General features: G+C 45.4%; 1 protein-coding gene across 1 annotated transcript in view; it reads left to right on the forward strand.

Moving 5' to 3' along the window:
• LOC134911032 (calpain-8-like) overlaps positions 1-12,935 on the forward strand; it is a 254,013-nt gene that overhangs the window by 174,025 nt on the left and 67,053 nt on the right. The window contains exons 15-17 of the mRNA XM_063919425.1: positions 41-105; positions 365-433; positions 2,439-2,517. Of these exons, the coding sequence (XP_063775495.1) occupies positions 41-105; positions 365-433; positions 2,439-2,517 (213 nt within the window). The remainder of the gene's footprint in view (positions 1-40; positions 106-364; positions 434-2,438; positions 2,518-12,935) is intronic.

Raw genomic sequence — 12,935 nt, forward strand, 5'->3', positions numbered from 1 at the left:
ACATCCATTTTTGGAAACCTCCCATGCGTTTCCTGTGCAGGTCCTGAAATCAAATCTGACGGATTTTCTCTGAGAACATGCCGGGAAATGATTAATCTGATGGATGTATCCTTTCCTAGATAAGTGTGATACTGTCATACAGTACGGTGTATCCCACCATTAAAGGGGATGTCCAAGGTCTCACTCCTTGGATTACCAGTGTTTGTTAGTATGGGGGCAGAGAGTTCCCATTGTTGGTGAAGAGGACAGGGAATGGAGATCCGGATCTTCCTTGGTGGGGAATGAGGATGTGAATGTGGCACATAATAATTGCACAGGTGCGTGTGTCACTTACTGGTAACAACCTTAACTGCGGACTGTACAGCTGGACAATACCGGGACCCTGAGTAAGGAAGAGTTTAAGCTCCTGTGGATGAAGCTGGAGAATTACATGGTAAGGCTACATGTTATCTCCATAGCGCAGTCATTTGCCTGGACATTTATTATCAACACTTCAAATAAATGTGTTAGGACTGAAGCCCGTCCCGGTACCAACACTATATGACCATTCATTTTAAAATAAGAATATTGTACACGTGCCGCATCTACTACTTCTCGGGGATTTGCCACTTCTACCTGGCTTCACATTTACACCAGACTGCAGGCCGCTTTGCACCCAGATGGGTGGTACTGGAGGCTGGCTCATACCATGCTACTTCCCCCGGCTCCAGTTGTGTCTGTTACAGCTACAGGGCGACCCCTGCTGGCGAATTCTCATTCTGTGGTTCATAGCTCTTGCCAGATAAGGGATCAATGCAAATTCCACTGTAACATCCCTGCGGCTCCCTCTACCCTTACTCCACTTTGGGACAATGTTTAATCAATGTCTATCAATGTTGGAGCAATGTCCATGCCATGGTCCCTTCTCCACGCGTTTCTCCTACTGGTATTCTAAGGGTGTTGGTTATAGTGGTTCTAGATGTAACGGATAATGTTAGCTGCTCCCACGGGATCTACAGCAACAGACATTTTGGCTACAGTTGGTGGGACCATTGGAAGATTTACAAATAAGACACTATAGGATACACCAGCCCCACGGGAGATACTAAAAATCCACCTGATAAAGGCGTGTTGCAAATGAGCGCATAAGTAGGTCGATAAGACAAAATAATTTCTGCGCGATCATTTGGTTGCTACAAAGAAACACCCGTTTCGCAGATAGTGTGCCCGTCTACAGATGGATCAATTTGTTCACACTTTTGTTCCCTATTCACGTGTACATACCTAGTCCAGTGCAGTCACCTTCTTCTTTCTTTGGCGCATGCGCTGTATGGTGAAATACGCAGGATCTGTGCACATTGCGACTTGCATGCATTACAGAATCAGTCCCTGTATATCCATGTTTCTGACAACGCACATCTCCAGAACATCCATGCCGTATGAGTTTTATAACATATGGGGTGGTCACGTTAGTCACGTGTATTAATTATCGCATGCAGGGACAAAGCTTGCAAGAAAGCACTGTCGCTGCGAATCTGCATAATGCAATTCTCAGGTGATTTTTTTGTTTTAAATACAGAGATTGAACATGCGGCACCACTGTCTGCACCAGTGGCAGATTTTACCTGGGGTCTGCAGGATACGCAGCCCCTCCCAGGTAAAATCAGCCACCCCGCTCAGTGTCGGTGAGCCAGATGCAGTCCGTGACTGCACTGGCTTCACTGTGACTGGCAGTGACTTCACTTGGAAGTCACAGATACACAAGGCAGTCCCATTGGGAGGTGTTTTCTTCCTGTGGGACTGCCAGACCATGCTGCAATTAACAGAGAGAGGGAGTACTGTAGGAAGCCACTCCCTGCCTCGTCAGCCCAATCCGGCTTCTATGGGCTGCAGCCGGTGCAGTCCATGGAAGCCTGCGGTTTGCACATGCGCAGTCTCAAGGCGGCGTCTGCGCATGCACCAGTCCCCGCACCTACCAGATCCATTGCGCAGGTGCCAGGACCTGGGGCTGTCTGTCTGGCATTCTCCTCTCTATGCATGGGGGGTACTGGCAGCAGCCCTACTAATTGTAAGTAGGAGCCACAGCTGGTCTTTTACCTATACAACTTGCTTTGAGACTGCTGCCTTTTCTGTCAATGTTTCCTAAAACTGATTTTTCCAGCTGAGTTACATTAGATTTCAGGGTACTGCAGATAAATATTTGTGACTGTGACAATTATCCAACATTATATATAAAAATAAATTAATACAGAAACAGACAGTAGGTATAAACATCTCGTGCTTTACAGGTAATGTGTATTTATTGTCTCCTGTACTTTTTGAATTTTATGTCGATATGTAAAATTTGTGACAGTATGTAAAATGATAGAATTGCTGAAATTGTCTCAACACATTGCCTGAAAATACATCATTCCTTTTGCACCAAAAGAAATATATTTACTATTTAACTTTTGCTATAGAAAATATACCTCGAAGTAGACATCGACCACTCAGGAACTATTGATGCCTATGAAATGAGAAATGCGTTGCAGAAAGCAGGTGACTCATATAATAATAGTTATTTTTTATATTTGAATTTAATATTAAACAAACATTTAAAGATGACTGCATGTTAAAATTATTTTTTCTATATTTATTTCTCCATTATTATTAAAATTTAATTATATTATTATCGAAGAAAAAAAATGACAAATTTGGGTGACTATGCAAATATTTAATTTTTTATGGGGTTAAATGGTTTTAAAATATTGCACTTAAATTGACAAAAAAAAGTAAGAAAATATATTTTTTCTAAGTGTTTAATTACTCTCAGAAAATATTTACCCACAAGCTTCTCAACCCATTTTTTATTGATTTCTAGAAACCTATCAGGACTGAAAAATAATTGTTACCATGTAACTTTTATCACTTTAAATTAATAATTAGTATTTAAAAAAAAAAAGAAAGTCTGTCTTATAATGTAACTTTAAAATGTGAAGTACTCGTTAACCTTTGAACTGGGTCTAATAAAAATGATTTGTTTTTGATTGTTCATTATTTAGCAATAGTAGCTATCTTACCCAAGGTTGCTGTTGTTTTATATGTAACGTTAGATAAGGTGATCCCATGGTGGCACAGTGGCACAGTGGCTAGTGTTGCACAGGGTATCATTCTGCTTAGGCTGCAGTCAGTGTGGAGTTTGCATGCTCTCTCTCTGTTTTCCTGGGTTTTCTAAAGGTACCTGTTTCCTCCCTCATGCCAAATACATACATGTAGGTTGCCTAGCACTTGACTAATCTGTTCTTAGCATATGTGCTTTGTGTCTGTGGTGCCAAAATGGTATTTGAAGTGCCACACAGACAGTGACTGACATTTTTGCATATAATTCTATAATTCTTATTGATGCAGAACATAATGACGCAGGGCTGGAAGGATGATGCAGAACATAGTGACGCAGAGCTGGTAGGATGATGCAGAACATAATGACGCAGGGTTGGTAGGATGATGCAGAACATAATGACGCAGGGTTGGTAGGATGATGCAGAACATAATGACACAGTACTGGTAGGATGATGCAGAACATAATGACGCAGGGCTGGTAGGATGATGCAGAACATAATGATACAGGGCTGGTAGGATGATGCAGAACATAATGACGCAGGGCTAGTAGGATGATGCAGAACATAATGACACAGGACTGGTAGGATGATGCAGAACATAATGACGCAGGGCTGGTAGGATGATGCAGAACATAATGACGCAGGGTTGGTAGGATGATGCAGAACATAATGACGCAGGGCTGGTAGGATGATGCAGAACATAATGACGCAGGGTTGGTAGGATGATGCAGAACATAATGACGCAGGGCTTGTAGGATGATGCAGAACATAATGACGCAGGGCTGGTAGTATGATGCAGAACATAATGATGCAGGACTGGTAGGATGATGCAGAACATAATGACGCAGGGCTGGTAGGATGATGCAGAACATAATGACGCAGGGCTGGTAGGATGATGCAGAACATAATGACGCAGGGCTGGTAGGAGGATGCAGAACATAATGACGCAGGGCTGGAATGATGACGCAGAACATAATGACACAGGGCTGGTAGGATGATGCAGAACATAATGATGCAGAGCTGGTAGAATGATGCAGAACATAATGACGCAGGGCTGGTAGGATGATGCAGAACATAATGATGCAGAGCTGGTAGAATGATGCAGAACATAATGATACAGGGCTGGTAGTATGATGCAGAACATAATGACACAGGGCTGGTAGGATGATGCAGAACATAATGACGCAGGGCTGGTAGGATGATGCAGAACATAATGACGCAGGGCTGGTAGGATGATGCAGAACATAATGACGCAGTACTGGTAGGATGATGCAGAACATAATGACGCAGGGCTGGTAGTATGATGCAGAACATAATGATGCAGGACTGGTAGGATGATGCAGAACATAATGACTCAGGACTGGTAGGATGATGCAGAACATAATGACGCAGGGCTGGTAGGATGATGCAGAACATAATGACTCAGGGCTGGTAGGATGATGCAGAACATAATGACACAGGGCTGGTAGGATGATGCAGAACATAATGACGCAGGTCTGGTAGGATGTTGCAGAACATAATGACAGGGCTGGTAGGATGATGCAGAACATAATGACGCAGGACTGGTAGGATGATGCAGAACATAATGACGCAGGGCTGGTAGGATGATGCAGAACATAATGACACAGTACTGGTAGGATGATGCAGAACATAATGACGCAGAGCTGGTAGGATGATGCAGAACATAATGACTCAGGGCTGGTAGGATGATGCAGAACATAATGATACAGGGCTGGTAGGATGATGCAGAACATAATGACGTAGGGCTGGTAGTATGATGCAGAACATAATGACTCAGGGTTGTTAGGATGATGCAGAACATAATGACACAGGGCTGGTAGGATGATGCAGAACATAATGACACAGTACTGGTAGGATGATGCAGAACATAATGACGCAGGGCTGGTAGTATGATGCAGAACATAATGATGCAGGACTGGTAGGATGATGCAGAACATAATGACTCAGGACTGGTAGGATGATGCAGAACATAATGACACAGGGCTGGTAGGATGATGCAGAACATAATGACTCAGGGCTGGTAGGATGATGCAGAACATAATGATGCAGGGCTGGTAGGATGATGCAGAACATAATGACTCAGGGCTGGTAGGATGATGCAGAACATAATGACACAGGGCTGGTAGGATGATGCAGAACATAATGACTCAGGGCTGGTAGGATGATGCAGAACATAATGACTCAGGGCTGGTAGGATGATGCAGAACATAATGATACAGGGCTGGTAGGATGATGCAGAACATAATGACACATGGCTGGTAGGATGATGCAGAACATAATGATGCAGAGCTGGTAGGATGATACAGAACATAATGACACAGGGCTGGTAGGATGATGCAGAACATAATGATGCAGAGCTGGTAGGATGATACAGAACATAATGACACAGGGCTGGTAGGATGATGCAGAACATAATGACTCAGGACTGGTAGGATGATGCAGAACATAATGACACAGGGCTGGTAGGATGATGCAGAACATAATGATACAGGGCTGGTAGGATGATGCAGAACATAATGACTCAGGACTGGTAGGATGATGCAGAACATAATGATGCAGGACTGGTAGGATGATGCAGAACATAATGACGCAGGGCTGGTAGGATGATGCAGAACATAATGACGCAGGGCTGGTAGGATGATGCAGAACATAATGACACAGGGCTGGTAGGATGATGCAGAACATAATGACGCAGGGCTGGTAGGATGATGCAGAAAATAATGATGCAGGACTGGTAGGATGATGCAGAACATAATGACGCAGGGCTGGTAGGATGATGCAGAACATAATGACACAGGGCTGGTAGAATGCAGAACATAATGACGCAGGGCTGGTAGGATGATGCAGAACATAATGACTCAGGGCTGGTAGGATGATGCAGAACATAATGACACAGGGCTGGTAGGATGATGCAGAACACAATGACACAGGGCTGGTAGAATGCAGAACATAATGACGCAGGGCTGGTAGAATGATGCAGAACATAATGACACAGGGCTGGTAGGATGATGCAGAACATAATGACACAGGGCTGGTAGGATGATGCAGAACATAATGACGCAGGGCTGGTAGGATGATGCAGAACATAATGACACAGGGCTGGTAGGATGATGCAGAACATAATGATACAGCGCTGGTAGGATGATGCAGAACTTATTGACACAGGGCTGGTAGGATAATGCAGAACATAATGACGCAGGACTGGTAGGATGATGCAGAACATAATGACGCAGGGCTGGTAGGATGATACAGAACATAATGACGCAGAGCTGGTAGGATGATGCAGAACATAATGACTCAGGGCTGGTAGGATGATGCAGAACATAATGATACAGGGCTGGTAGGATGATGCAGAACATAATGACGTAGGGCTGGTAGTATGATGCAGAACATAATGACTCAGGGTTGTTAGGATGATGCAGAACATAATGACACAGGGCTGGTAGGATGATGCAGAACATAATGACACAGTACTGGTAGGATGATGCAGAACATAATGACGCAGGGCTGGTAGTATGATGCAGAACATAATGATGCAGGACTGGTAGGATGATGCAGAACATAATGACTCAGGACTGGTAGGATGATGCAGAACATAATGACACAGGGCTGGTAGGATGATGCAGAACATAATGACTCAGGGCTGGTAGGATGATGCAGAACATAATGATGCAGGGCTGGTAGGATGATGCAGAACATAATGACTCAGGACTGGTAGGATGATGCAGAACATAATGACGCAGGGCTGGTAGGATGATGCAGAACATAATGATGCAGGACTGGTAGGATGATGCAGAACATAATGACGCAGGGCTGGTAGGATGATGCAGAACATAATGATGCAGGGCTGGTAGAATGCAGAACATAATGACGCAGGGCTGGTAGGATGATGCAGAACATAATGACTCAGGGCTGGTAGGATGATGCAGAACATAATGACACAGGGCTGGTAGGATGATGCAGAACATAATGACACAGGGCTGGTAGAATGCAGAACATAATGACGCAGGGCTGGTAGAATGATGCAGAACATAATGACGCAGGGCTGGTAGAATGATGCAGAACATAATGACGCAGGGCTGGTAGAATGATGCAGAACATAATAACACAGGGCTGGTAGGATGATGCAGAACATAATGATGCAGGACTGGTAGGATGATGCAGAACATAATGACTCAGGACTGGTAGGATGATGCAGAACATAATGACACAGGGCTGGTAGGATGATGCAGAACATAATGACTCAGGGCTGGTAGGATGATGCAGAACATAATGATGCAGGGCTGGTAGGATGATGCAGAACATAATGACTCAGGACTGGTAGGATGATGCAGAACATAATGACGCAGGGCTGGTAGGATGATGCAGAACATAATGATGCAGGACTGGTAGGATGATGCAGAACATAATGACGCAGGGCTGGTAGGATGATGCAGAACATAATGATGCAGGGCTGGTAGAATGCAGAACATAATGACGCAGGGCTGGTAGGATGATGCAGAACATAATGACTCAGGGCTGGTAGGATGATGCAGAACATAATGATACAGGGCTGGTAGGATGATGCAGAACATAATGACGCAGGGCTGGTAGGATGATGCAGAACATAATGATGCAGGGCTGGTAGGATGATGCAGAACATAATGATACAAGGCTGGTAGGATGATGCAGAACATAATGACGCAGGGCTGGTAGTATGATGCAGAACATAATGACGCAGGGCTGGTAGGATGATGCAGAACATAATGACGCAGGGCTGGTAGGATGATGCAGAACATAATGTCACAGGGCTGTTAGGATGATGCAGAACATAATGACGCAGGGCTGGTAGGATGATGCAGAACATAATGACACAGGGCTGGTAGGATGATGCAGAACATAATGATGCAGGGCTGGTAGGATGATGCAGAACATAATGTCACAGGGCTGGTAGGATGATGCAGAACATAATGATGCAGGGCTGGTAGGATGATGCAGAACATAATGACGCAGGACTGGTAGGATGATGCAGAACATAATGACGCAGGACTGGTAGGATGATGCAGAACATAATGACGCAGGACTGGTAGGATGATGCAGAACATAATGACGCAGGACTGGTAGGATGATGCAGAACATAATGACGCAGGACTGGTAGTATGATGCAGAACATAATGACGCAGGACTGGTAGGATGATGCAGAACATAATGTCACAGGGCTGGTAGGATGATGCAGAACATAATGACGCAGGACTGGTAGGATGATGCAGAACATAATGATGCAGGGCTGGTAGGATGATGCAGAACATAATGACGCAGGACTGGTAGGATGATGCAGAACATAATGTCACAGGGCTGGTAGGATGTTGCAGAACATAATGACACAGGGCTGGTAGGATGATGCAGAACATAATGACTCAGGACTGGTAGGATGTTGCAGAACATAATGACACAGGGCTGGTAGGATGATGCAGAACATAATGTCACAGGGCTGGTAGGATGTTGCAGAACATAATGACACAGGGCTGGTAGGATGATGCAGAACATAATGTCACAGGGCTGGTAGGATGATGCAGAACATAATGACTCAGGGCTGGTAGGATGATGCAGAACATAATGACACAGGGCTGGTAGGATGATGCAGAACATAATGACGCAGGGCTGGTAGGATGATGCAGAACATAATGTCACAGGGCTGGTAGGATGATGCAGAACATAATGACTCAGGGCTGGTAGGATGATGCAGAACATAATGACGCAGAGCTGGTAGGATGATACAGAACATAATGTCACAGGGCTGGTAGGATGATGCAGAACATAATGACACAGGGCTGGTAGGATGATGCAGAACATAATGACGCAGGGCTGGTAGGATGATGCAGAACATAATGTCACAGGGCTGGTAGGATGATGCAGAACATAATGACTCAGGGCTGGTAGGATGATGCAGAACATAATGACACAGGGCTGGTAGGATGATGCAGAACATAATGTCACAGGGCTGGTAGGATGATGCAGAACATAATGACTCAGGGCTGGTAGGATGATGCAGAACATAATGACACAGGGCTGGTAGGATGATGCAGAACATAATGACGCAGGGCTGGTAGGATGATGCAGAACATAATGTCACAGGGCTGGTAGGATGATGCAGAACATAATGACTCAGGGCTGGTAGGATGATGCAGAACATAATGACACAGGGCTGGTAGGATGATGCAGAACATAATGACTCAGGGCTGGTAGGATGATGCAGAACATAATGACACAGGGCTGGTAGGATGATGCAGAACATAATGACACAGGGCTGGTAGGATGATGCAGAACATAATGACACAGGGCTGGTAGGATGATGCAGAACATAATGACTCAGGGCTGGTAGGATGATGCAGAACATAATGACACAGGGCTGGTAGGATGATGCAGAACATAATGATGCAGGACTGGTAGGATGTTGCAGAACATAATGACACAAGGCTGGTAGGGTGATGCAGAACATAATGACGCAGGGCTGGTAGGATGATGCAGAACATAATGACGCAGGTCTGGTAGGATGATGCAGAACATAATGACGCAGGACTGGTAGGATGATGCAGAACATAATGACGCAGGGCTGGTAGGATGATGCAGAACATAATGACGCTGGTCTGGTAGGATGATGCAGAACATAATGTCACAGGGCTGGTAGGATGATGCAGAACATAATGTCACAGGGCTGGTAGGATGATGCAGAACATAATGACTCAGGGCTGGTAGGATGATGCAGAACATAATGACACAGGGCTGGTAGGATGATGCAGAACATAATGACACAGGGCTGGTAGGATGATGCAGAACATAATGACGCAGGGCTGGTAGGATGATACAGAACATAATGATGCAGGACTGGTAGGATGATGCAGAACATAATGACGCAGGGCTGGTAGGATGATGCAGAACATAATGATGCAGGGCTGGTAGAATGCAGAACATAATGACGCAGGGCTGGTAGGATGATGCAGAACATAATGACTCAGGGCTGGTAGGATGATGCAGAACATAATGACACAGGGCTGGTAGGATGATGCAGAACATAATGACACAGGGCTGGTAGAATGCAGAACATAATGACGCAGGGCTGGTAGAATGATGCAGAACATAATGACGCAGGGCTGGTAGAATGATGCAGAACATAATGACGCAGGGCTGGTAGGATGATGCAGAACATAATAACACAGGGCTGGTAGGATGATGCAGAACATAATGATGCAGGACTGGTAGGATGATGCAGAACATAATGACTCAGGACTGGTAGGATGATGCAGAACATAATGACACAGGGCTGGTAGGATGATGCAGAACATAATGACTCAGGGCTGGTAGGATGATGCAGAACATAATGATGCAGGGCTGGTAGGATGATGCAGAACATAATGACTCAGGACTGGTAGGATGATGCAGAACATAATGACGCAGGGCTGGTAGGATGATGCAGAACATAATGATGCAGGACTGGTAGGATGATGCAGAACATAATGACGCAGGGCTGGTAGGATGATGCAGAACATAATGATGCAGGGCTGGTAGAATGCAGAACATAATGACGCAGGGCTGGTAGGATGATGCAGAACATAATGACTCAGGGCTGGTAGGATGATGCAGAACATAATGATACAGGGCTGGTAGGATGATGCAGAACATAATGACGCAGGGCTGGTAGGATGATGCAGAACATAATGATGCAGGGCTGGTAGGATGATGCAGAACTTAATGATACAAGGCTGGTAGGATGATGCAGAACATAATGACGCAGGGCTGGTAGGATGATGCAGAACATAATGTCACAGGGCTGGTAGGATGATGCAGAACATAATGACGCAGGGCTGGTAGGATGATGCAGAACATAATGACACAGGGCTGGTAGGATGATGCAGAACATAATGATGCAGGGCTGGTAGGATGATGCAGAACATAATGTCACAGGGCTGGTAGGATGATGCAGGACATAATGATGCAGGGCTGGTAGGATGATGCAGAACATAATGACGCAGGACTGGTAGGATGATGCAGAACATAATGACGCAGGACTGGTAGGATGATGCAGAACATAATGACGCAGGACTGGTAGGATGATGCAGAACATAATGACGCAGGACTGGTAGGATGATGCAGAACATAATGACGCAGGACTGGTAGTATGATGCAGAACATAATGACGCAGGACTGGTAGGATGATGCAGAACATAATGTCACAGGGCTGGTAGGATGATGCAGAACATAATGACGCAGGACTGGTAGGATGATGCAGAACATAATGATGCAGGGCTGGTAGGATGATGCAGAACATAATGACGCAGGACTGGTAGGATGATGCAGAACATAATGTCACAGGGCTGGTAGGATGTTGCAGAACATAATGACACAGGGCTGGTAGGATGATGCAGAACATAATGACTCAGGACTGGTAGGATGTTGCAGAACATAATGACACAGGGCTGGTAGGATGATGCAGAACATAATGTCACAGGGCTGGTAGGATGTTGCAGAACATAATGACACAGGGCTGGTAGGATGATGCAGAACATAATGTCACAGGGCTGGTAGGATGATGCAGAACATAATGACTCAGGGCTGGTAGGATGATGCAGAACATAATGACACAGGGCTGGTAGGATGATGCAGAACATAATGACGCAGGGCTGGTAGGATGATGCAGAACATAATGTCACAGGGCTGGTAGGATGATGCAGAACATAATGACTCAGGGCTGGTAGGATGATGCAGAACATAATGACGCAGAGCTGGTAGGATGATACAGAACATAATGTCACAGGGCTGGTAGGATGATGCAGAACATAATGACACAGGGCTGGTAGGATGATGCAGAACATAATGACGCAGGGCTGGTAGGATGATGCAGAACATAATGTCACAGGGCTGGTAGGATGATGCAGAACATAATGACTCAGGGCTGGTAGGATGATGCAGAACATAATGACACAGGGCTGGTAGGATGATGCAGAACATAATGTCACAGGGCTGGTAGGATGATGCAGAACATAATGACTCAGGGCTGGTAGGATGATGCAGAACATAATGACACAGGGCTGGTAGGATGATGCAGAACATAATGACGCAGGGCTGGTAGGATGATGCAGAACATAATGTCACAGGGCTGGTAGGATGATGCAGAACATAATGACTCAGGGCTGGTAGGATGATGCAGAACATAATGACACAGGGCTGGTAGGATGATGCAGAACATAATGACTCAGGGCTGGTAGGATGATGCAGAACATAATGACACAGGGCTGGTAGGATGATGCAGAACATAATGACACAGGGCTGGTAGGATGATGCAGAACATAATGACACAGGGCTGGTAGGATGATGCAGAACATAATGACTCAGGGCTGGTAGGATGATGCAGAACATAATGACACAGGGCTGGTAGGATGATGCAGAACATAATGATGCAGGACTGGTAGGATGTTGCAGAACATAATGACACAAGGCTGGTAGGGTGATGCAGAACATAATGACGCAGGGCTGGTAGGATGATGCAGAACATAATGACGCAGGTCTGGTAGGATGATGCAGAACATAATGACGCAGGACTGGTAGGATGATGCAGAACATAATGACGCAGGGCTGGTAGGATGATGCAGAACATAATGACGCTGGTCTGGTAGGATGATGCAGAACATAATGACGCAGGTCTGGTAGGATGTTGCAGAACATAATGACAGGGCTGGTAGGATGATACAGAACATAATGACGCAGGACTGGTAGGATGATGCAGAACATAATGACGCAGGGCTGGTAGGAGGATGCAGAACATAATGACGCAGGTCTGGTAGGATGATGCAGAACATAATG

This window comes from Pseudophryne corroboree, chromosome 4 (assembly GCF_028390025.1).
Source record: "Pseudophryne corroboree isolate aPseCor3 chromosome 4, aPseCor3.hap2, whole genome shotgun sequence".
NCBI classification, from domain to species: domain Eukaryota; kingdom Metazoa; phylum Chordata; class Amphibia; order Anura; family Myobatrachidae; genus Pseudophryne; species Pseudophryne corroboree.